We start from the raw sequence: 26605 nt of genomic DNA on the forward strand, positions 1-26605 counted from the left end.
GTCTGTGAATCTGTTAGGTAGCACAAGCTCTTATTTCTAGACATGCAAGAAGGTGTTTCTCAACCACACAGGATGATGATGATATCCATGAAAATTAATTTTGGTCAGAAACACAGAAATACTGACTTAGCCAGGAGTTCCCAGCCTTGTGATACTCCAGTGCTGATGGAGAGCAGCACTCAGAACAATGGGCCCCTAATACATCTGATGGAATTCTTTTCAGATGGCATATGAGAGGAATCTCTGAACAGGGCTAAAGGGCATGACTGCATCCCTTCATTGGCAGGGGACACGCAGTGATAACCAGTAACCTTTTCAACATCAGAAACAGCTTAGGGGATAACGGGAATGGCTATCAGCTCTACCTGACATACTTACTCAACCTGTCAGAGCTCTAGAACTAAGCTAGAGCCCAAAGCATAAAACTAAGTTTACCTAATCACTTAGAGGTAAAATAAACATCCCCAGTGGAGAAATACCTCAGAACACCCTTAGCCTTAAAGCCAGGACTGCAGGATTCAGTAGTCTGCTTTCAGGCAAATTTTACAGCCTGTAATGCCAACAAGGCTAGTAGGGAAGTCCTGTAACATGCACTAGGTCTACTGACATTCAGGTGGAAATGGCAGTCTTGTGTGCTAGGATGTCCACTGTATTCAGCAACTCTGCCAACTAGACTGCCATGTTCGCTGCAAGTATGATGCTCGTTTTTCTAGTATTACTCTGGTTATAGTTGAGATTTCTGATGCCAAAGTGATCTACAGGATATTGAAGAGAACCAAGCTTGAGCTGAACACCTCTGAACACAGAGCCAGCCAGTGGAGAGGCATACACATGTCTCACATATACACGGGAGACTTCTTAAAGTAGGATCTCTGAGGGCTGAAAGGTGAAATAAACAGTGCAGGGAAAAGAGATTATAACTCATGCTGGAGACAATTAGGAAAAGTGTCAGACAAATTGTGCCCTACCAACAGCATATATGGCAGCAATGCAAAAGGTTAAGTTTCTTTTTCTGTTGGCAGAAGGAGAGAAGGTACAGTTGAGGGTTTATCAGTAGTGCACCATATTTGATCCTGCATCTATGTTCCTATAGTGAGATCCAAACTGACATATACTAGAAAGGCATCAGGTTCATAGCCATGCTAATTGGACCCTTTGCTTATACACACAACATAGAGGATGACAATGTGCAAGTGGTTTGAGTTATTAAATGAAATGCTGCAGGAAGAATAAAAAGCATTAACATCAGACAGAATCACTATTAAATCCATATTTTTATTGCCAGTCTTCTGTAATGGCTAAATTAATATAGTTCAGTATCTTATCTGTCCTTGGTTACAAGTATTGCAAAGCATTTTTTGGACTTTTCCCCCCATTTATCCATTATCTGTATTCCACAAACATCACAGGAATTGTCAGCAATTAACATAAATAAATCATCACCTTTTCAGAGAAAGCTTCAGTACAAGAATTTCAGAAGATAGCAAAAAATATTACTAAATAGCTCATGAAGGGCCTGTTCCATCCCCCACTGAAGTCAATGGGAATCTTTTCATTGACTTCAATGGATACTGGATCAGATCCAAATTGAAAAGATCAATAGCGCACACATTAGGATAAAAGAGTAACTATGCCCTCCTCTAGAAAAAAGAACATGAGTTCAATTCAAACAACAGATTACAGAAAGGAACCAGTTGGGGAGAATTTTTTTCTCCTCCTTTGAAAAAACCTTCAAGAGAACAGTAATTCAAGAACCTGAGAGCTAAATCTCACAGAGTTGTAACTCTCATCTTCCACTATCCTCTGAATAGGTGGGGGTGACTGACACTTTGAGAGATTGGGAGCACTGTTTAATAAAACAGATAAACCAGCTCCCTTCTCCCCATTCCTATCTTTGGTTGAGAGTACAGAATGAAGATTCAATAAAGGAATTTTACTCCTTCCACTGAACTTCAAAAATTCAGAGAAACACATCTGATAATTTCAAATGCAAAAACTAGAAGTCTCGGTATCAATTTGAGAATAAAAAGTGCCTAGCCACATTCTCAAGCATATTACAAGATTGGCAGAACTAGGGACTGTCAAGGCACTATGACACTCAAATCTCATGTTTGATATTCAGAGTTTTACTAAAGGGTTGTCTTAAGCCATTGTTTTGCCATCTTGTTTGTTGAAAATGACCATACAACTGGATCAACATATGCAATTCATAAATACTTGAAGCACAGTACCCTGTTGCACCTCACAGAGCACCTCAGCGAAGCTGAGTAAAATCCAGACAAGCTGGATGGCTCAGCCATCTGAAAAATCAGGGTTTGGAGGGCTTCACAACTCAAATGTGAACTTTAGAGGCTGACAGCTCTGGCGTTTTTACATAATGGACATCTTGGGCAACTCTTCCATACGTGAGATGAGACACAGATTGGAAAAATCTTACATCATGATAAGACGACACGGTCTGCGCTCCTCCACAGAGTTGATCCAAATAACAGAACAGAGTAGAAAAAGTAAATTTTGTAAACCTCTTGGCTTTCATTAGCAACTTAGTGACAGATATATTTGTAGATATATTAGTAGACATCATAGGGTGTCTCCTAATTTCTGGGACTGAGACTCCTCCAAAAGGAGGCAACCAGAGAAATTACATAACACCCTGTTGCATTAGAAGACTGTGAGGAGCAAGGGAGGTGCAACCAGCACACATTTTAAAAAACCTTTTGAGAATTGTACCCAAAGGCACTTCTGGAAGTCCAAGAGAAAGAGTCCAAAGAGCTTACCTAAAATGCTAAAAGTAAACTTTGTTTTTGTCAGATATATACTGGGTTTCAGAAAAGAAAGGGAAGCTACATGTCTGTCAACTGTTTGTCACTGATTAATTAAAAATAATTTAAATCAATGAGGTTTTCTTAAATGTTGTATTCTTAGTGTGAGGTCATACATGCACCTTAGGACCCTGCATCGAATTTACCTCACTAACTACCTGCTTAGCATTTTTCTGCTTAAGAAATTCTCAACTCCAGCCATGCCATTCAGGCCCCTTTCTCAACTCTAAGGGTGTATTTAGGTCATTTATAATTAGAAACAGAGGACAGTTGGCTTTTTGTCAACTTTGTACTCCAGAAGGGTGTGCAATTTCAGATTTTGTTCACTTCATTAGCTTTCAAAAAGTCTGATCTCTACCCATTCATTATCACAAGTTTCCTTGAAAGAGAGGCAAAGGTATTTTTAGGAACTTAAGCAATTTCCTTCAAGATTCATTTTCATTTCCCCATCCTCTGCTATCATAAATATATTCCTACCTTCACACATGCACCCCAACTTGACTAATCCAGAGTACTTATTTTCACTCTCATTTAGCAACACTGCTCTCAGCCAGAACTGCTGTTCAGGAGCAGTGCTCTGGGATTCTTCCTACTTACTGCTTCCCCCCCCTGCTTTTCTTCAGTTTCTCAATCCAACTGTGCAAGCACTGTTCAGTGCATTCTGCTTGCAGCTTTAAAGCGGAGAAAACACTTGGTAGAAAGGGGCAGCAACTAGCTAACCAGAAAGGAGAAATGGTTGTATCAGATCAAGGTAAAAAAACCACATGAATAAATGGGATCCAACACAGTAAAGGGGAGTTCCAGGGGACTGGGGCAGGGGGAGTGCTTTCCAGGAGAGGGAAGGAAGAGATAAGCTGAAGCCACTAATTTTTCAACACAGAAAGAGCAAAAGAAAGAAGAGAGGCATAAAGAAAATGAGAGAAAAATATCCAAGTTATTGAAGTCAGGAGAGAATATCCCTACCACCAGAAACCATGAGCACTGTAGAAAAGTACAAGCTAGAGGTTGTAGGAGTGATTAGAAAATGACAGAACTGATTGTATCTTAAGTCAGAAAAACATTTTACAGGCAAGAAAAGCAAAGCATTATATTAATAAAAGCAAACACTTCTTGCTGCAGCAGATTTTCATCTTCCATAATTTGAAGTAAGGATTAAAATCACTTGACAAATTCACATTACTTCCTCAACTTTCCTTCTTCTCCTGCCCTCTTATTCTGCTCACTTCTCACACTTTGTCCTCAAGAGCAGTACTGCTATCTGACTTTTATGTCATTCTGACAGGGCTTAGCCTATGAATCCATTGGAACCAAAGCTAACTCAGAAAGCTTTCCAAACATGAGCACATACACACTTTCTAAAAGCATTCGCAAATAGGAAGGATGGCTTTCCTTACTTAAGGAAAAAGCCATAATAAAGAAAGGTTTTTAACATAACTGCACTACACAATAAATACATTTTACACTGTAGAGGTTAAACCAAAAGTAATATCTACTAAAAAAATATAAATGCCTTTCTGTTGATACCAAGTCCGTTTGGATCTACAGTGTGTGCCATCAGAAGACCTATTAAATTTAGAGGGCAAAACTACTTCAGTAGATTTCATGTGGTTTTCTCAGTGAGGGGGCTGCCTACAATAATTTCGAAGAGGAATCTGGGAGGTCTACAGGTCCATTCACCCAGCTCTACTCAATTCAGTAGTATCTGATCAGCACTCAGCTCTGTTCCTTGACTGAACCTGAGATTTTATTTTCCCCTCTAACAGTTTGTTTTGCTCCTCTCAACTTTCAGGTAGTGATTACTGTACAGTCATTTGTAGTTAACAGATGAGACTAGCACAACATCCAGCTCAGATCTGCAACATGCCATTGTGCAAATTCATTCGTTATGTGACATTATGATACCTAAACCCAACTTACAAATACCCTCTGCATTCACAAGTGACTTAGGAATATACACATAGAAGCAAAGTATGGAAAGCTGTACAGTATGAATCTAGAAAATACTCCCAGCAGCATATATCCTTTGGTATTAAGGAAATTTATAATGATCCATTTACAGTATAATCCTGTCCCAAAATCTGTTTATAAAGGTCTCACCCAAGCATTCAAGTGCAGCAATAAAATAACTGAGGAAGGAAGAAGGAGATCAGAAGCAGAGGATGGGAATCAGAAATAGAACAGTGCACAAAGCCACAAAGTGATAAGTATTGTTTACCTGTCAGTTGACATTGACTAATCTTGTGTTCTGTGATATCGCTCAGTGACTCAAACACCTGGAGGCAGCTGTCACAGCTGTGCACAGCTTCTTCTTCTAACTCCTCCCCTTCATCCGGCCTTTTCTTACAGTCTAGCACATCTCCATCTTCTGCCTTGTCTTCTAGTTTACAGTTAGAGTCTGAAAGAAAATCAAGACCATGATGTCAGGCATCTAAGAAGAGAATATTTAAAAAGGAAAAGAAAAAAAAAAACAAAATAGGTTCTTGTGGTAATGATGAGAAGAAAAATACTTGGCATGAGCCTGCAGCACACTGTAGATTTTATTGCTAAATAAGCAAAGGAGGCTTTTTTTCATTAATTTTTTTCTAATCTCAATGAAAAGATAATTTCCCTTCAACTCCCACAAACACAGCTCCATTTCTCACTTAAGCTATTCTTCCATGCTTCAGTGTTAGGTTTGTCAATTTTATCACAGCTATTGAAGCTGCTTTGATCATCGTAAGAAAGGATAAACCACCTATGCAATTAGTTTTTCAATGAAAAGAAAAATCAAATCAATAAGTGTGCAGGAACCTCTTTTCTCTGTTAACTACAGCGTTTCACAGGAAATTACCAGAATTAAGAGACTAACAAATTTCATTTACATAAACATGAAATTAATCTTTATTTTACAACCCACTCCAATACTCCATCACCACACTATTTGACGCACAAAGCCCTGGAAAGCTTATACCCTGGGTCAAAATGCTACACGTGCTTTGAACTTGCGTATGACTTAAAAAAAAAGATCAAGCTCCTGTGTTCACCAGATCATGGAAAACTGGAAACTAATTATTGTAAAACCTAAAGAGTCCACAAGGAAAGCTTTGTCTGTTTGACATGCTAACAGGCATTCTGGGGACAACAGGACAGCTCCAGCCTCAGATCAGCAGCCCTGAGCCCAGTTGAAGCTTCTAAACTGGAAGAAGTACGCAGTCTCACCACCCCCCCCATGCAGAGACACCACAGAGCTTGCTGCACTGCCTTGGTTCTGCAGATGACCAGCACAGTGCGATAATGCGTACTCTAGAACTTTTCCTCCTCCGAGGAAGAGCGGAGTAGCTTTAACTACTCCTGACTTTTTGCCCACTTTACTAAAAGCTTCCTTCAAAAGACAGAAATAAAACAATCTGTCTTCCCTAATAAAGCAAGCTGGCACTTAACTTTGTTTTTCCTTGGGAACCACAGTACAACAAGTGAAATGAAGAAGAAAAATGGTTATGTACATTCCAGCAAAAGGAATGCAAGTGTTTCACCACTTTTCCCTTTTCTGCTTTGGCTGCCTCATTTTCCTTTTAGATATTTGAGAGAGCTGAGACTGAAATAAGTCATTTTAGAAAACAGGGACAAACTCACATAATAACAGGAGATTGTGCAAGTACATTTTAAGATGTTGTGCTCTTTAGCCAAGTGGGTGACTAAGAAGCCAGGAGTAGGCTTCTTGGCCAGGGGAACAAAGAGGTGCTATCCATGAACCCACCTTATTTGGCATTTCAATTGATTAGGATCACGCACAACTCCTTGGAAGGAAAGAAACTAAAACATGCCAACACTAAATTCATATTACAGTGATGAAGGGGTGGGGAGAAGTAGGAAGGTGATTCCACATTAAACCACTCTTACATCCTCTCTCAGCACCCTACAGTAATGTGGGCACAGTCATTCCTGTATTTCTTGCTGCCCACAACCAAGGTCAGAGCTCTCATCATCTCTCTGCATCCTTTGGTCCACACTACTGCACCCTGCCCTTCAACTGTGCAAACACAGATGGACCTGCAAGCAAAAACTGGAAATGACCCATGTCAGGAAGTCTTTTTCATGCCATGTGGCTTGTGATCAAAACCAAGGAATTTCTCTGACAGGGGTAAAGGGCAGAATTTATTTTTAAGGGAATTATATTACAGAGAGAAACCAGATTAATTTTTAAAAGTAAAAAACACATTCTGAAGACAAAAATATATTTGCTGTGCAAAAGCCATGCCTATACACCGAGTCCTTATATGACAAATTACATCCACAAGGTTCTTTCAAGAGTGGAAATTTCCACTTGGGCTGCTACTTCCAAATAGAAGAGTAGTCTGCAAATTTACAAACCAAAAAAGGGATGCTAATTAAATAAAAAGACCTTTTGTCATTTTAGCCATTATTAAATGCTCTAAATCTAATAACTTCCATTACCACTTCATTTTCCAAGGTATTTTCAAAGATTAATAAAAGCAGTTAGGAGATCACCTGGTTCTAAGCAGTTTGGAAAATTAAATAATTGTCTTAACTATTGCAAACTGACCCCAACATCATTAAACACTTGTTGGAAGGCAGCATGTGCACATTGCATACTATTAGTTGTTCAGCTCAAGTCCCAGTTTCATCTCATAAAACCGAGAGCACTCAGGGAAATGTGGGCACTGGGTTTGAATTTTAACACGAGTATTTAAATGCTGCACATAAAGTTTACAAACCTGTTTGTTTTAAAGTAAGAGTAGTGTCTGACTGCTTTAAGTACAATGCTGAAGGAAAGAAAAGGGAGGGAAGGGAATTCTCAAGACTTACTATTCAGAAGCGCTTGCATTTTACAGGAATTCAGCAATACACACACACACACACGTAGGCACATATGCACTCCTTAGTGCACAAAAGTCTAAAGAATTGCTCAATTTAAAGCTTTAGACTTAGCGACCAGTTATTAAAATTAGAATCATTTTAAGGCTAATAATGTTTTGCTTCTCCTTCTGCATTTGCAGATATAAACTCTACAGGGACAGAAGTCAGTCAAGCTTATTCCCTTCTGCTGCAACTTTAGAATACATGCTCTAGCCAACTGGCACATTTGTTTTTAGGTCAACACTTAAGTGGGACCCTCTGGGACCTAGGTTCAAGTTTAGCCTACGACAGCTTTGTGAAATGAGTTCTGGCAGTCTCAGCCCCTCTCAATGAATGCATTTCCACTGTGATCTGCTTCTGTGAAGAGATGTCACCACCAAAATAAAAGATATTTAAGAGAGTAAATATCATTTGGACACTTTGTGAATAGATAGCTTTTCTGTTGCAACAACAAATATCTTCCATCAAGAGTTAGTCTAATCTTAAGTAGTTATTTAAATTGAGGATAAGCTACCTTATTTGAGCAGCTCTTTTGAAAGACTAGAAGAAAACATTTTATAAATGCAATATGCATTCATTCATCTGTACTTTCTCTTTAACCTCTTGTTCAAAGCTCATGGTCTTCTGTAGACTTCAGGGCAAATGTCATTCATCTCCCACATTTCTTTCTCCCCAATATCTGCAACAGTCATAGCTACAATTTCCTCAACAAAGATGGTCTTCACAGTAAGATTACTTTTCCCAACATCTGCAAATACCATTGTCATCATTTCCAGAGACTTCCCTGCCCTATTTCAGAGGCCGCCCATACACCAACTGAAATTTTTCAATACACATCAGCAACAATACACACACATTGTCTCCACCTGCAGATACCATTGAAAATTATCTAGTAGGGAAAGGAAGGTTATTTTTTTGGAACAGAAATAAATTCAGCCTATTAAGGTACCTTAAAAAAAATAAGAGAAAGAACAGTTGTCTTCTGTTCCTGATTATGTTAACACTATTTATAAATGGAAATTAAAAGAAGCATGATTTTCTCATTACTATGTTCCCTGGCAGGTGGTTCTCCCCTTCCCTTCTTCCTCCTTCTCATAAGGGATGTTATTGCTGTAACTTGGTCTAATAAAACTGCAAGTTTGGGGAAAATGAAAAATTGCATTGGCTTAAAAGTGTTGGAGGCAATAAAGCCATGGACTTCAATTAATTTCAAGTATGGGAACGGTTTAAGGCCAACCAGTAGAAATTCTATTCTGCCCATGTAAAAACGAGGTTTCACCACATTTACTTTTTATAACCCATATAAAAGTCAAGTAAAAGTAATGAATATCTAAAAGTCATCTCAGTGGACTGGCAAAGACTGTCTATATTCTTGAAACTCATCTTACATATTTCTGTCTATGTTGCAAGGATCCATAGATAATCACAACTAAAACATCAAACTACCAAGAAAACAGCCTCCTTTCCAATCCATTTCACTGTCTTGCAGTAGACCTCCTTCCAAGCCACTTCTGCATGGAAAAGTGCTGGCAAAAGAAAGGAAAACTTAGATCATGTGGTTATAATTATTACCAGGCAAGGAATATTTCTTCAGCTCAGTGGTAAAGTAAAACTCTGTCGCTCCCTGCTCCCAATAGTGTCCATCGCAAAACAACTGCCTCATTAAATCTCTGCAGTAAGATTAATATGCCGTAGCTGCACTACATTATAACTTGGTACTCTATAAAAAGCACATTTAATGGTTAGAGCCAGAGCTTAGATACAAAGTATTACTATAAAAACTTCTGGCAGTGTGTACACAGTGCGGGCCTTCTGTACTGCTTGCTCTATCAGAAGGTTTTTTGTCTTTAATATCGGCATTGCATTCTTGCTATAAAGAAAAACAGAATGCTAAATCCTGCCTAGAAACAAACAGAGAACAACACAGGACATGATGGGAAATAAATAACTAGCAAGACAACTTAACCATGGAGAATCATTTTTAAGAAAATACAGAAAAGCAGCCATTCCTTGACATATCGATGTCCAGTTTTGCAGTTGTCTATTTTTCAACTTCATGTGTCTACAGCAGTACAAGTTGGGGTTTTTTTTTCAAGTTTGCAGATGGCTAAATGGAGACATATGTACATTGAGAAGCGTTTGAGAAATTTGCCATTAAAAAGGCAAAGAACTCCCTCACTTTTATTTACTCTTTTCACACAATCTAGTTTATGCACAAAGCCACTAGAACCTATAAAAGGCACGAAACACATACCCATAGGACACGTATACGAGAGAAATATAAAGTCTTCTAAGTGAAGAAAAAATTAACTGCATTCTTCACCTTCATAAGAGGAATAACTCCAACTGCTCTCAGACAAATTACCTACACATATTCAGAGATGACTAGCCTTCGAGGAATATCCTTAAGGAGGCAGCCCTTACACCGAAAGGTGACCTCAGCTGAATGAATAAAACTATTCTGATGAGTCAGTCTTTCTCTTCAGATAAAATTTGGTGGAACCACTACCAAAGACAGAAACAAATTATTTCTTGCATTCTCAGAACTGTGTTAGAGAATAAAAGAGTCCTTGTTGTTATTGGGAATTAATGATTATTTCTTCATCATTAATAACAATACTTATCCCTGTGATCCTGACTCAAACAACAGTTTTTTCCACACAATCTCACTGACTTAATTTTAAGGAGCCCTTAATTAATCCCTGACTGGTAAGAAATTATACAAACATCTTAAAAGAATTTACCCTTATGCACATATTTTACAAATACAAAAATAGTTTAAGTGGAATGAATAACCAAGTTTATCTGAAATGGCATAGAGTGGTGTTTTACATGGGGAATGTAGAGAAGGATTATTTTTAACAAAAAAAGAAAAGAGAAAAAAGAAAAGCATGCTGCACTTTAGAAGCATCTCACTTTCAGCTGGTTGACCTACAAAAGGCAGAATTTCTAATCGTGAGAAATTGAAAGGTAACGGGAGAGGAATGTTATTTTCCATTGCAAGCCCCAAGAATGCATTTTAAGCTGAAACGGAGAAAGAAGAGTGCAGGCATTGCAAAAACACCCCAGTACAAAAATCCCTCACACTGTTGTCAAATGGTAAGCAAGCACTAATGAAGGAATTCAGCATTACCAGTTTGTGCGGCTGGGTGTCCCACACCTGCCTGATGGTCCTCTGTTTCATTTTCTTCTACTGTCAGAAAAAGGTAAACAAAACAAACAAACAAAAAAAACAAACAAAAAAAGATGTTAGGTAGGTAGCTGAAGTGTTTCTAGCATCTTTACACCAGCCTTAGTTCTGAAAGCCAGCAATGCTTGCACAAGACAGGCAAGAAAAGCTGCACTGCAAAGTGCGAAAGTGTAGACCAGACCAAGACAGAATACATTGCTGTATGGAAGCTACAAATCTGAGAACAGAGTGATCAAATCATTTTCATGGCTTAAAAAAACAAATCGAATTTCCTCTGGGATATTTGTCTTCAATGCACTTTACTGTATTTGATTATGGAACTAAATGAGAGAACAATCTGGGCTTTAACATTCTGCTTGCTCCACACAGATAAGAGAAAGCCTTCTCCTGGCAGATGGGAGAGGTGTGTGTGCTAATTCATACATAAGCTTTAAAAAATAATAATAATCCTATATTCAGTAGCAAACATCTCAGCAGTGCAGACAGCCTTGCAAAGGAGAACTAACCCCATGCTGTTTTACTGTATACACCATGCCAGCATCTTTCCCTTGGCTCACAGCTTTCCAGAGCAGTAGAACTAAAAACAATACAATTCTTGTCAGATTCACTATTCAAAACTTGTTGGGTGAGTGAACCTAACAAGAGCCATTCTGCTGCTACTTTGAAAAATTAGAGAGCGCTGTTCTCATATGCTCTGATACTATGCCTAAGTAAGATTGACTCTCCCAAAGCAAAAGTAAGGGAAGAGCTAAAAGGCAGAACCATTTCCTTTTTATTCTCCCAAAGACCAAACTCTTTGAGTTAGAGAACAGCAGAGAGAAAAGAATTCATTCTGCCTCCACAGGGGAAAAAGCTGAAAGGGGAAAGACTGTACTTCTGCAGCATTTCCACTCCCAAGAATTCAGACCTCAAAAAATAATCATGCAACTGAGTTAAAGTCCAAAGATTTGAGGTATTTTTCCTGGTTCTTGGGACAAGAGAGTGCAACATGTAGGGTCACATATAAATCTAGACATATATGCAAAAGAAGAGATACATATACACACTCCACAGGTACCTCTTTTCCTCCTCCGCCAACCCCAAGGCTTCATACAACTGGTTGTTTCTAGAATCTGAGTTTCTAGAAAAAAAACACCAGTTTTCATAAGGACACTCTTAGGACACCAGAAACTTGTAACACAGTGCATATATTAGAGTCAAGTACAATCTCTGGAGGACTCTAAACAATCTTTATCTCTGTCCCAGAGCTGTGGCTAGCAAGCAAACCCTTCTCATCTACAGAGATCTGATAAAAGTTTCCCCAGCCCTGGAGTCAGTCAAGTATTTCACAAAATACGATTTTATGAGCTGATTGTTTCAGTCGAACTTGTATTTTGCAGCCACAATGTTACCAGTACCTCAGCTGTGATAATACTGTATGATTTGCTTTGTTACACTGAAGCAGCCATCCCAGCGGTCCTCACAGCTAAAGCAAACCAAACAAAGAAAGCAGCCCGAAAAGCTCACGAAAAGCTGAATTTTGAGGAACATGTGGTCAAACGCAAACTAACCTAAATAGAAGGATTTTTCACTGAGGCAGTACAGATCAGTAAGATTCATTAATAAAGCAAGAAAAATAATGAATACAACTACTATATAGTTTTTTTAAAAAGTGAAAAAAAAGAAAGAAAACAAAACCAAAAAAACCAACCATCTTTTGTGACCCCCTAAAAGCCCCCAGGGAAACATCTGCAGCAGCCCAACCTGACTCAGTGTGTGTCTATCATCAGCTGTTGATCTATTTCCATAAAAGGTTCTCAAGAACAGCTCTAAAACTGGAAATGAGTCCACTCTTCCACCCCTCAAGAGGAAACTCACCTTGGTCATTAGCACCTATTGATCAACCTTATTAAGGGTTGTAGATGTATCAGCTGTCCTCAACCATGATAAATGTCATAACTCAGTCCAGAAAAGCAGTTTAAGAACTCTACAATTTCTTAAGTTTCAAGATGGAATTGAGGTCTCCAAACACGAACTTTTCAATAACTGATTCCCAAGTGGCTATCTGCTGAGAAGTAAACAAGATCTCCATTTGTAAGTGCTTGCAAATTGAAATGCAAGAGTTCATTTTTTTCTGCTTTTCTGTCCTGAATGTCTACTGCCACCAGCTGCAGTACCAGAATCTCTCGCTGCTCCTGAAAAGTGACTGCACAGTGAAATGTACTCAGCTTCATGCTGCTGACTGAGAGCTACACCAAACATTTCTATGTCTTAAAATGGAAAAAAGAAACATGGATACTGCCTAACAAATTGTTTCCAGGTATGCAATTTTGTACCATGAAAACATGACAGCATATGCCTTGTGAAACCAAACATTTTACAACTTCCCTGCTATTCTGGGATCTGAAAATTCTATGAGAACTGAGGTTTGCTTTCAACAAAAGCTGACCACTATGTCTTTACTGCACTAAAAAAAGCAAACAAGTATAAAAGCAGTTAACTCTGTGGCTAGCATCTTTCTAAACTGTTGTTCATCTCTTTAAGGATTCTCAGTCACAACAGTACCAAGTAGGTCACAACAGGCCACGGCACAAAGACATGCTAATAATAGTCAAGTAGACTAACATATTTGTCAGGAAAATTAAATCCATATTTAAGGGGAAATACAATAAAAGGGAAAAAAAACTACTCCATGGAACCCACTGAATTAAGGAAATCTTAGCATTAGCACAAATCACCTACAAAATAGCATCACATTTTGCTTTGCATTAAGTTAGCTCATTCCTCCAACTAGCAGGGGTATTCCTCACATTAAGTAAGATACAGCTGGTAGCATCAGATAAGCTCTTGATTAGCACTTAACACCTTTCCACAGCCAGATTCTGAAAACTTCAGTGCTATTTCAGCTCTTCAGACCACTGTTAAACTCACCTGACTACGAAAGGTAGTGTGACATGTAGTAAACTTCCCTTAAACATTAACTACACCATTTTCTTTCAGAAGAGGAAAGCATCTCTAAACAGAATCTATATAAACAGATGCTTTAAATTTTGCTAACCAAAAACATTTCTCTAGCACTAGCATGAAATGCAACTTTAAAAAGCTACAAGGATGATATGCAAATAAAACAGTAGCATGTATGCACTGTCATTAATTCAAACATCAAAATTATTGATACTCTAGGACTGCAGTTGTGCACAGGGATGTCCATCTTCATTATAGCATAAGGAAAGATGAACTCTACGTAACAAAGTCATGGACCACCAGTGAAGGAGAGGCCTCAGGAAAGTAGAACAAACCTTCTGAATACAATATGAATAAATGATGTTACTGCTAAACAGCACTTCTAGATACATCTTAAACAATGTTGTCACAAAAGCAACAATATTCCTTGTCCCTGCAACTGCGTGTTTATGGCCACGGGTCACCTGTTTCTTCAGATGTGAAGTGTTTCTCAGTTGACTTATGTGTTCCTTAAAACAATGAATGATCAATTTCTTACTATATATTTTCTCAGGGCAACTCTTGAGAAACAAAACAAACAGGAACCCCCAAGTAATAAAATTTCGAGAAAGGATCAGGTCACCACAACTGTGGCACCAGGCTTCTTGAGAGCAATTTAAAAAAAAAAAAAAAATCTCAGTAAGGGAAAAGAGAATTCCATCATGTCAATTCTATCTCCAATTATAAAAGCCTGTGGTTTGGACAAATACCAGATTTTAAAATTTTACTGAAAAAAATTAAAAAAAAAAATCTCTATCTAAACTGAAGTTGTATCCATGTGAGAGGTTAGGACATTTCAGCTTTTGTACAGCCAGTGTCCAGGGCAAACCCTGGTTTCAGTTTAGAGCACCTCTTATGCTCAGGCTGCTTGAACATCAGCATTAAGACCAATTATTCCTTTTTAAAGAAAGAAGGAAAAAAAAAAAAAAAGAAAAAAGGAAAACAACCCAATAAATCAAGTAGAACCATCAAGGACAGCCAATGAGGAAAACCTGTGGAAATTTTGATATAGAGGTCCCAAAAACAATTAATCTCCCGATTGCTCTACAGCAACACCTGCTGATCAGTAAGGATTTCACCCCTTTTGCCTAAAGTCTGTTCACGGGACACATGGCTAGCTGATAAAGGAAGGAGATTATAAAGTTACTATAAAATATATACAGATTTTCTAGCTTGCAAAATCTCATTCATATTCTACTGACTAACCAGGATTCTCCTTCACTGAAAAGTTAATCTGTAGATTTAGCACCCTAAGGAAGAGCACAAGTCATTTCTGGTTGATGCCTGGAAAAATCTTGTACAGAAAAGAAATGGATAAAATTAGATACATGGAAAAGCACATTTTCACTGAAAGGGATGCCTTTTGGAGAATTCTGGCTAAGATTTATGGTTTCCGACCTATTACAAACCATAATAAAATAAAAGCAAAAGATAATTGAAAAATTCTATTTTCTTCAAATCTAGGTAGATTAATAAATTTTGAAAAAGAAAAAAACAACTGCCCCAATTGCCTGAGCCTCTTTTCAGCTTGTTAAACAAAGCAGGATAAGCCACATATCCCCAAATAAACTATAAAAATAGATTGCTATTGATTTATCCCTTCCTAAAACATATTCCTTGAGAGATGTGAAAACAAACCTAATATAACAACTACGACTGTTGGGATAGGAAGTTTAGAATATATATTTTTAACTCGCACTTTGCATTTCCTACAATTCAATACTTGATCTATAAACATCCATTAGCATATGATTAGTAATTCAATTTAAAACCATCTTTGCACAAAAGCCTTTTTCTTAGGATGGTAACTTTGCCAAGTGCATCTTCAATCTACATGTGTGAATAATTTCTGCAGACAAGTAATAGAGACACTAGCTGTATTAGCATAATCAATACACAATTTACCGAGTTACCGAAACAGAACAGAAATAAAACGTGTGTGCCATTATTTCAGTACCTACAAATGACTGTAATTTCTGGAAGTATCTCTCCACTTTTCTTTTCCTTTCTCCTCATGGCCACATAAAAACCAAGAGGACATTCATACTGACACCATCTACAGGTAGATATTAAGTATGATTAGACAGATTAATCATGTAGCAGAAGGCAAATTTAAGAGCCAGTTGCAGAGGGTGTTGAGTATCCTCTAAATCTATTAAAGTCAATGGATTTTAAAGATGTTTCACACCTTGCAATAAGGTGCTGTGGAAATATGTCTCCACAAGGGTTCAGTCAGGATACAAAACTGAAATTAAAGAAGTTACAGAGAAATATTAAATGCAGGATCAGATGCCCATGAATCATCTGCTAGGGCTACACCTTCTCTCCCTAAGTGCCACTGGCGCTCTAAGACTCACCTTTTAGACTCTTCTGGCCAGCATATTGCAAGCACAGGATTTCACACTTGGCTATGCCACATGTAAGCAGCAATTCAATGAGTGACTCCTGTAAGTCAACAACCATTTCAGAATGCTTCATAATGGCCTTTAAGACAATTGTCACTCATAAAAGTCCAGAACTACTAAGAAAATATTGTGTTCGGAACAACTCCACCTAGCATCAATTCACGTATATCAGCTACTAGCCAGAACCTGATTACCAATTTGACTGCCAAATGTATATCTTCCCAAAGACTTTAGAGCTAGAAGAGTTGGAAAAAGAAATGCACTGGCATATCAACACTTCAAATATCTACATTCCAGAACTCCACTGAAAATTAGTTCTGTGTGTAGCCACAACTTCAAAAAAATCCAATTAATCATATGCATGAATATTTATATGTCAGATTTGTTTTCCTTTGTGCTGTGACATACCTCCTTTCCTATTTCTATTCCCCCCCAGCATTGTAACGATATTTTCTTAACACTGGAAATTATTTTCCTTAAAAGATTCCTGTTATATAAAGCATTCTTTAGTCTTCCATTTGCTTTTTCCAGAAGACAAAGGGACTTGTATTTTTCACTCCTCTCTTTCGTCTATCCCAACACTGAGCTTGAGTTTTTGTTTTTTCCCCTAATGTTCTTCTTGTAGAAAGACTGAATTAGGAGTTCCCAATTAAACTGCAGTGGTTGGAAAATATTATTCTTATGCTAAAATAAAGTATTTTCCTAGGCAGCACATAAACATAAAAGTAATAAATACACTTAAGTGGAAAGAAATTATGCTTAAGAAATCCTTTGGATATTCTTCCAACCCTTGATCTCAAGGGTGACAGTATCCAAATGTGACAGCCTAAAGACGTCCAGTTTTACATAACACTATGTGCAGAAAAAGCAGAAGACGCTCTTTCCAGCAGCAGAGGGATAATTCTAAACCCCAGAGCTGGAGGGGATATATTTTTCTGGATAGTGAGGTAACAGATTAATTAATCCTGCCCAGAATGCTAACTTTGCCTCCCTAATCATGCATCCTTGAACAAGGTTAAACCACACTCATATTTCTATTGTTTAAGTAAACTAATAATGTTATATTTTAAAAAGTACTTTTCTCCAAAGAATCTTAGAGCTTTTTATAAACCTCAGGTAAATTTCAGACATCCCTAAGACTCTAGCATGCAATGTAACAGATTATAATAGATCTCTGAGTCAAACAGAGGACCACGGTGAGAATTAACAAAGCAAGAGGGAATCTCTCTGGGAGTTAATTCTTAGTATCAGGGTCAAGACTTTCAGCTGTTTTGCCTGTCTTGGATCAAGTATTCCACCTCCATTCCTGACAATGTGTCTGTGGGCAGCCAGTCCATTTTAGGTGGAAACAGAAGTTAGGAGGCTAAGAAAAATTTTAAGCCTAATTACCAAAGCCAGTACTTAACATGAACACATTCGGATTCCTCTCAGTACACTGAAGCTATTTATCACCTAAGCTTTCTTACTCAGAGCGACATAAATAAGAATTTCTGATGCTCCTTCAGACCTGTATTTTCAACTTTGCTTAGAAAAGAGGGAATTCATTAAACACTGTCTACAAAAGTCACAACTCAGCAAGAGAGAGCAATTTGAATCCAGCTGATGCATGGCTCACAGAACCTCAAAGTAACCAATATTACACAAGTCTGAAGACATGTAATGTAAGGAAGGGCTACGAGGACTTACAGTAAAGGTATCTGTAGATGATCATTGCCTTTGAAAGTTATTTATTTATGTGACTAAAATGAGACACTTAAATTGAGGAGTTTAGACTGTCTGACACTGCTCTAGTACAAACAAAATACAGCTGCATGCTTTAGCTCTGTTACCTGAAGACATACATTTATCTGAGTAAAAAAAAAAAAAAAACCACACCAAAAACCTACCTCCTTTCTACTGAGATTATCCCTGATTTACCAAAGATCTCCATCTATTGTATACCAGGGTTTTATAAGTTTATTTTTGATCCCCCAAACTCTCTGCTCTATTCTAGATGACTTTCTATCATGTACAACAGCTATATGGCCTATATCCACAAATGAGCTTAGAAGCCAAAAAACTTGTGCAGGGATGCTGCATCTAAATTGCCAGCAGTTCTGCTCAGATACTACTCAGGTCAGGCAGTGTCTATGGTTTTACCATCAAAGCTTTCTCACTGCTGTGCAGCCCAATGCTGAAATCAAAGTGAAGCCCCACCACTGCTGGACAGTGGAAGATTAAATATTCTCCTGCCTGCCCTGGATTTGGATGCCGTCTTATGGGCCGGTTCTTCAGAGTTCATATACCCTTCCCTGGTCACTGCAAGACACTGGCAGAAAATGTTTGGGTTGAAACACATCTTCCTTTCCCCCTCTTGCCCACACCCACTAGTTAGATCACTCACTCAGGATGTGAGTGGCACCAGTTGAACTTTCTCCTCTGTCAGTCAGAAGGATTTGTACTCACACTGTGAGCTTCCTAACAAAGAGCACTTACCCTCAGACTTGAGGTGCACTCATTCATTGCTGTTGAAGCTGCCATATCTCATCTACAATACTCACTGAACTAGAAAGAAGGAGAATTAGCATGATACTTTATCCTTGTGGTTAGGGCACTCACATGGCACGTGGGATATGTGGACTCCAGTTCTAGTTTCACTGAAATAATTCATCAGAAGAAATATTGCAGACCTGGCAGATCAGGACCCCCGTTTTCTCTTGCTTCATAGTACTCAAGCCTTTAGAGTCATGAGTCTCATGTATGAATGCTTTTTGTCACCCCGTTGTCCAACAAATACTTAATTACACCTTTGAAAAGGGAAACTTCATCGACACAAATAACAGGGCAACTCACACTCATAGCACAATATGTTGCTATGTAATGACTGATGTTCTCCCAGTGAGATACAGATTCAAACACCTTTAGACAAAGCACAGAACAGAACTCCTGCCTCTAACATTTTAGCAGAGCAAATAATGTTCTCTCTTCAGCAAAGGGGAGAGGAAGAGCAGCAGTACAGCACCTCAGTTCCTTCTAACCTGGAGGAAAGGAACCTATTCCCTTATCTCCAAAAAGTTGGGTCAGATAAGTCACTGCTATGAGATATCCTATTGCACTAAGAGAGAAACCCAGGTCTACAATAGGGGAGAAGCTAAGATACACTATTATTTCCGAGTTTTTCCTAACGTCTCCTTAAAGTAGTTCCTACTCAACAACATTCATAAACCCCTAACTACCTGCAAATTATATAAAGAGTCCAAGAGCCTGGTGCAATGTAACTATCCCACTAGGCAACCAGTCACTATAAACTAAGCATGTCTGCACTAATGTCTTGCAGTATGCAAGGCCTTATTTTTTTGTACCCAACCTTAAAGGTTTCTGACATTTCTTCACAGATTTACATTTGCATCTGACAAGCATGTCTTCTACTCAACAGATTCACCAGAAATTGCAAACCTAATCTGTTCCTATGCTCTAGCACCTTATAAGTCACGTTAACACAAACCCTTCCCAGTCAGTGGTTGCACGCAGAGACCAATACAAACCCATTTCCTCCTCTCATCTTCAGAGTGAAAACGTTACATTAAGCATGGATCTTGACATCCTGTTGTCCTGGAACCAGTGAATCAGAAAGTTCCTTCCTCACAATTGTATTCTTTGGAGGTGGAAAATAATTAACTTCCCCAACCCCTCCTCCTTCCTACTGCCACTGTCAAAGTTAGAAATTCACTTGACTCTGAAAAAAAACTCAGCCATCATAATTTGGTGCCAGAGAAAGTTTTGTTGGTCAAAGCATAGCCTAGTCTTCCCAAATACACTGTCTCACTACATCACATCATCTAGTCCAGCAACACAGCAAGTATTTTATTTTTGTTTTTAAAGTTCCTTTCAAGAAGTGAATGAATCAATAATAGAAGTTGAACTTGACAGGTCACCAAAAAAACTGAACAACAGAAAAATAAAACTAGAGAATCAATTATCAACAAATTCATTGTTTGGAATATATTTTGCCAGCAAAACACAACATAAAAATAGTATGGGTACAAGTCTCAGGGACTGTATACAAAAGCCATCTATTGTACAGTTAACCAGGACATTCAGATTTAGAAGTGCTCTAGCTTTTCCACACTCAACTGGAACACCAAGCATCTGTATAAGAAGTTAGGAGATCAGTTTTGCATTTGTGTTAAATAAGGACAAAATTCCTGTTTTAGGTTATTGCCTTGCATGAGAGAATAAGCTCTCCAAAAATGGGGTTTGGGACAGAGGGAAAACACTGATAGTCCACACTATCAATATTCCATCCATTTGTCCTTGGGACAAAAAGGTGTTCTGCTTCAACTGTTTAACTAATGACTAGCGCTTCCAAATTTGTAAGACGGTTAACTAGTTACTGATACTGTATTTTTCAAGAACCACAGCAAGCCCATATCAATTAAAGAAGGGGGGCAGAAGTCACTATACCAATAGGTATATATAAAACTTTAAGAAATCTTGAAGGACTAGAAGTCCTAACCTTCCAAAGAAAAATAGCACCTAATGGCACCTTTAGTTAAAAGTGAAAGTATCAGTCGAATCACTTACTGAAAAAACATCCCTCTATCTTACTCCTATGACAAAAAGAGGAGGAAAAAAACACAATGAAAACAAGCTCCAAAAATCTGAAATTTCATTGGGCTTTAACTGTGTAGAATTTTAAGTAACAACCCTACAACTCTTTTGAGTACACATTATATGAATTCAACCGTACAAAGAACAGTTGCAGTATGACATGCACAGCATCACTCTAGTTAAAGCAAAATCTAAGACTCAAATGTGCACACCCCAGAAGAACATGTATAACCTAGACTAAATCCTGAAAAGGAGGCGGAAAATAATCTTCTCTGTCTTTTTCTTAGTAATTACACAGTATAGAGGGAAAAAAATGTGTCTGAAACTAAAGGAACACAAAGTGGGGGGGAAAAAAGCATGACCAGTGTTAACTAATATTCTAAATATGGAAGACAACTCTCCTGGTTCAAAAATCCACTGGAAGAGGGCAATTTTGTGCAATCTTACTAATGTGTGCGCAGAAGAATATAAAGCAGATTTTTTTGGAAAGTAGGAGGGCTGAATGAAAATGCTAATTATAACAAGTTGTAATAAGGATACCCCCAAGATCAGCCCTATCTTTTTTGCTACAGCATAGTCCCTAGGCATATGGCTAACTACTCCTTGATCATTATCCCAGCTAAAACTAAAGCCACTGAAGTTTAGGAGACTCATATCTAACAGAATTTCTTTCATCTCTAATAATTGCTTAACTAGCATAATTACTCATACTTGAGGTGAAATAGAACCCAAGTTGTCTAAAATTAAAACAAAAACAAACCTCACCACCTCTTTTGGTCTTTGCACATCCATCTTTTGTCAGAATCCTATGCCAAATGTTGCATTATGATTTAGAAGTATTTAAAAGCCTCTCTTGTGCTGTCCAACTTTTATAAAGACAGCAACTGGAAAACTTTAATGCTTTGTAGTAACATGCTGCAAAATGTATTTGAAAACAGACATGTACATTTTTACAGCATCAAATAAAACAGGCCAAATTCTTTGTAGATCTGTATGTTGTCCCTTCAGGGAAATATATATATATGTACATATATATCTCACAGTTCTGATTTAAGTGAAATAGTGCATTTTCCCAACCCCAACTGGGACTGATTCTGAGCTCAGGTAGCCCTGCAGGAACCAATGGAAACTCTAAAATAGAGCTGGGAAAAAATACTAAGACGTTGTCTTAAGGTATCGGCATTATACTCTATTTTATTCAAGCTAAAAAGAAACCCTCCAAATATCTTATTTTCATTGTTTTACACAGGAAAAAAAAAAAAATATTGAATCCATATGGTCTGCACAAAATGTTAACAGTTTTTCTAGATCTTTTCCTCATGTACAGTTATTCAAAAGGAATTTTTTTTTCCAAAACGTGCAAGTTTGAAAATATTGCATCGTGTGTCAGAGCAAAGAATTCAGAGCAATTAAACTAGTTGTAAATTAGACAGAATGAATTATAGAGCAACATAAAGCCTTTCAAGACATCTTAGATCATGGTGGATAACGTTATCCTACACGTTAGATAAGTGCCTCCATTCTGACAGCTCCTCTTGTTACACAAGTTAACAGCAACTCAGGAAAACAAAATCAAACCAATCCAAACACACAGCATTACGAAAACCCCTTAATGTTATCTTTGTCACAGGAGTTCACCTTTTTGTAAACTAGCAGTAACTGTTTAGATGTTCACTCCTAATAGTCTCTAATCCCGAGCAGCAGACAATGATGGTCAATATAACTCATGCTGGCCTCAGAAAGGACTGGCCAGCATTACTGCAATCCTACCTAATCAAGACCATCAATATCACTATGCATTGCCAAAGTCAATGAATATTACTAAAGTTTAGGGATGTTTTTGTTGTTACGGATTTTTGTAATACATAAAGAAGCTGGGGCATGCTTTGGCAAGTCCAAAAGAGAACATTATAAATAGCCTGCATTATAAAAAGATGCTAATCTTAAATCCTCTTTGTAATTTGTTTTTTTTTATGTACTCTTTTATGTTCGGTATCTTAATTTTTGCCCTTTTTTAGATGGCCAAATAGAAGCCAGCAATTCACTCATGCATCAAACAGATGTTTTTGCTTTTCAGGCCAAATGGAATCTTATGAATTTTTTGTTCCCTCCCTGTAAAATGATGATGCCAAAATAACACAGTTCCTGAAAACAGCCCGTTCAGAAGTTCTTTGGACCGCTAATACTGAAACTTTAAGTCAAGTTCACAGAAATCATGCCAATACTAATTGCTGTTTTTGTTTATGCTGGATTGATTATAGTCTAATCAGCAGACAATCTCATGACTTTCCAGTCTAGTCCATGCAATTTAGAAGCCAGGGAGGCTTGAGGCTGAGAATAAACATTCAAATAGTTGACAGATACAGAGAAATGTAAAGGCTACTGTTGGAAGGGGATCCGAATATCAAATTCTCTCTGAACTCTTGCTGCTATTTGGTAACATTTTTGTTTTAATCCACTACTATTCTACCTTCCTTGGTACTACACCACACAACCTGCACCTCTGTATGAGAAACATTCTTTCATTTGGAATCTATGATGAGGAAACAAGTCACATCAACACACAGGTACACTTACTCAGTCTGCCGATACTCTGCATGAATTGAGTTGCAGTTATAAATTCATTCAGGATGGAAAGAGTACCTAGGTTTCCTCAAAAAGAGGGGAAAGCCTTCAAGAGACATTCTGGGCTTGGCAAAATATTTTAAGATACAAGCCTTCTTTAGGCAGAGCATGGGTATGTAAAATACAGCTGATGAATGCTTCCCTCTCATCTTTCTAGGAACTAACATTCAGAAATTTCATTTCTGCATGTAAGATACAAAAACAATGAGTAAAAATTAACTTTTAAGTAAAAACAAAGCACTTTTTTTTTCCCCAGAGAGAAATCACTTTCAGAGATCAGCACTTCTACTAAACATGTGGAGCTGTACTAGTTTCCTGGTGATGGCTTATCTTACAACTGCCATTTCAGTGATTTTTCACAGGTGACTTTAGCATAACGAATATTACCTGGCTTTAGTTTAGAGAAACCTGAGTTTAACATTTAGTAGGACTATATTTTCATTCTTTTTTTTTATAAAGAATACCTGTTTTTCTTTTGCAAGCGACTATATTTTTGTAACTTTTTTTTCTAAACAAACTTTCTCATCAAAAGCCGGTAGTAAGGGCAAAGGAAAAACCTCAAGCCCTCCCAAAATTAAAACCTCATAAACCAGAAAGGAAGGAGGGGGGAGGCAGTCAGTAACCTAAGAGTGATATCTCCAAAGCATGCCAAGTCACAAAAAAAGGTTTACCACTCAAATGGTCAAGTCAAACAAGATAAAAGAAGTTGCTCTTCCCTCCCACCCCCAACCCTTGCTTTCTCATCAAGGGGGTCTCTAGCAGGGTTCTACTTAGGGAATGGCACTGCCCTTAGGTGTTAGGAATTTAAGGAGTCATAACAATTGCCCTTCCTCAATACCCTTCATTTGCACAGTGCCTCTTTTGGGGCTTGTACACGGGTATCATATCTCCGACTTCTCTTTCCCCACCTGCTTTTCTCTGGCTAACCTCCCTCCTTCACCGAATGCATTAGGTGATTTTGATCAGGTCAATGATACTTAATAGATTTTTTTCCCAGAAACTAGCCAAGGAAATGGGATAAATTAATCAGTAGAATGAAATATAGGTCAGGACTGATGAGTTTGATGCAACTGATCCTTCCCCTGCCTGGAAGAACCCAGCAGCTGAACTTTAATTCCTCCTTCCTAAAGTAAAATAAGATATTCAAATTACAGGTTTTCAGAAAGTTAAGCAATTTACTCTCCTTTTGAGACCTTTTTTTTTCCCGACAAACCTGCAGTATCCTGCACATAAGACAGCGTTTTTCACAGAAAATAATTACAGTCTTATTTTTCCTTGGAATGATGTTTTTATTATTCTTAAATTATAAGGGGTTTATTTAATGTTAGCCATGCCTATTTTCTTTCCTAGGTCCAAATCTGAGATGCAATCTTCACCAAAAGCTGGGGACAGTCAGACTGAAGTTGGCAAGAAACCAAAACAGGGAAGGAGGAAGAAAAAAAAAGAAAAAAAGGAAAGATAGAGAGAAATAAAAAAAAAAAAAAGGAATGCAAACAGAAACCAGGGTAATTCAAAAAACTGTATTTTCAAGAAATAGAAGAAATTTAGTCATTAGTGAGTTCTTAACACCCACCATTTCAGATGAACATTAGTTTCATGCATTCAATATAAAAAGCTCAATTGTCATTTTGTTTTAATGTATTTACCTGCCTTGTATCAGTATTCCCCTAAGATATAAGTTCCAAATTAAGTTATCAAAAGTGACAGACATATCAAAAATATCTCTTATATCTTCCCCCCAGAAAGGGTTGCTAAGTACATGACAAATTGGAAATGTAATGTGTAACTCCATATTTTATTTAGATGTAAAACAGCACTCATGAGTTTAAATAACTCATTTACATACATTCAAAGAATAGTTTTTCAAATAAGCTATTTAAAATACTGTTTATTTTTATCTGTAGAAATACATTTTGTACTGACTAAATCAGTAATACTTAAAAAATAAGGAATTTAAATAAGCACTGCATTGGAGGTACAGTCAAAATCCTCCTTACTTACAGCTTTTGTTTGTTCACTAAAAATGAAGATGTAATAATTGATGGGCAAACTCTTATCCATGAATTTAAGTGCTATGTCTATGCAAGCATCTTTTAACTTCTCAGATGAATTGCATTATTAGCCCTTTCAGAAATCGTACAATCGGACTGCTTTCAGAATACTATTAATCCACTCAGAAACTGACATGATTCAAGAAAAATAAAACAGGGAAAATGAAAGAGATATTTGAACAAAGGCCACCAAGAATGATAACCTACTCCCCAAAGGTAATTACTGCAGCAATAATTACAGATGATGATTGATTTACTGCCTGGTTTTAGCTGAAAAATAGTAAATAAGACTCTGCAAAGAAATCTCTATCATCTCCATTCTGAACATTAAGTGGTTTTCTTAAGTCAGTAGTTTATGGACAGCAAATCCAAGCTACTCCATCTGAATCATACAGTCTTACTGTTTTCTCATTTTAGGTATTCTCAGGCGACTGGTACATAAGGCAGGCAAAGTCCATACCTCCACATAAAATGGAAGCTGTATCTTTTGTTTTAAATTAAGTGTGATGTTTACAGGAAGATATTTGAAACAAGCCTTCACTCTGTAACACATGTAACAAATCACCAAGAATGAAACATGTCCAATGTCTAACAGGAGAACAATTTCCTCTACTTGCCAATTAATTGAATGAACCTTTATTCCTTTGCACTTAAATACTTGGAGGTCTAAGACTACCCCTCAATTAAAGTTTTCCTGCATCTTTTTGCAAATATGGCTAATTGGTCTCTCTCCTACTGGCTCTAAAACTCTTATGCGCACGTAAATAAATCCTCCTTGGGAAGCTTGGAATATAAGCGCGCGCCCAAGCAACAGAACTTTCATTGTGGTATCATTTTTAAAAGGTAAAGGGATGAGCGGCCCGTTTGTTCTTCACAAGATGCCAAACAAAAGCACCACTGAACTGCGCAAACTTCGGCAAACTAGATACAGACGGCAGCAGCAGGTAAAACAGTAAATTCAAGGCACCCTTTATTTCCTTTTAAAAATATCTGGAGAGTTAAAAAAAAAAAAAAAAAAAGAAAAAAAAAAGAAAAAAAAAAAAGAATTGAAGCCTGCTCTAAAGCTCACTGAAGTCAACAGGA

The 26605-nt window shown here is 37.6% G+C and overlaps 1 protein-coding gene across 8 annotated transcripts in view; it reads right to left on the minus strand.

Moving 5' to 3' along the window:
• Positions 1 to 26605, minus strand: part of ZNF521 (zinc finger protein 521) — a 230235-nt gene that overhangs the window by 200720 nt on the left and 2910 nt on the right. For 2 of the 8 annotated variants that reach the window (XM_051774703.1, XM_051774716.1), the window contains exons 3-5: positions 11927 to 11989; positions 10813 to 10872; positions 5038 to 5217 (exon numbers count right to left, since the gene is read on the minus strand). In XM_051774703.1, coding sequence (XP_051630663.1) covers positions 5038 to 5217; positions 10813 to 10872; positions 11927 to 11989 — 303 coding nt within the window. The remainder of the gene's footprint in view (positions 1 to 5037; positions 5218 to 10812; positions 10873 to 11926; positions 11990 to 26605) is intronic. The other 6 variants (XM_051774707.1, XM_051774721.1, XM_051774732.1 and 3 more) reach the window with 3 other exon arrangements.

The sequence above is a fragment of the Manacus candei genome, unplaced genomic scaffold (assembly GCF_025592945.1).
Source record: "Manacus candei isolate 608988 ecotype Guabito, Panama unplaced genomic scaffold, ASM2559294v1 h1tg000008l, whole genome shotgun sequence".
NCBI lineage: Eukaryota > Metazoa > Chordata > Aves > Passeriformes > Pipridae > Manacus > Manacus candei.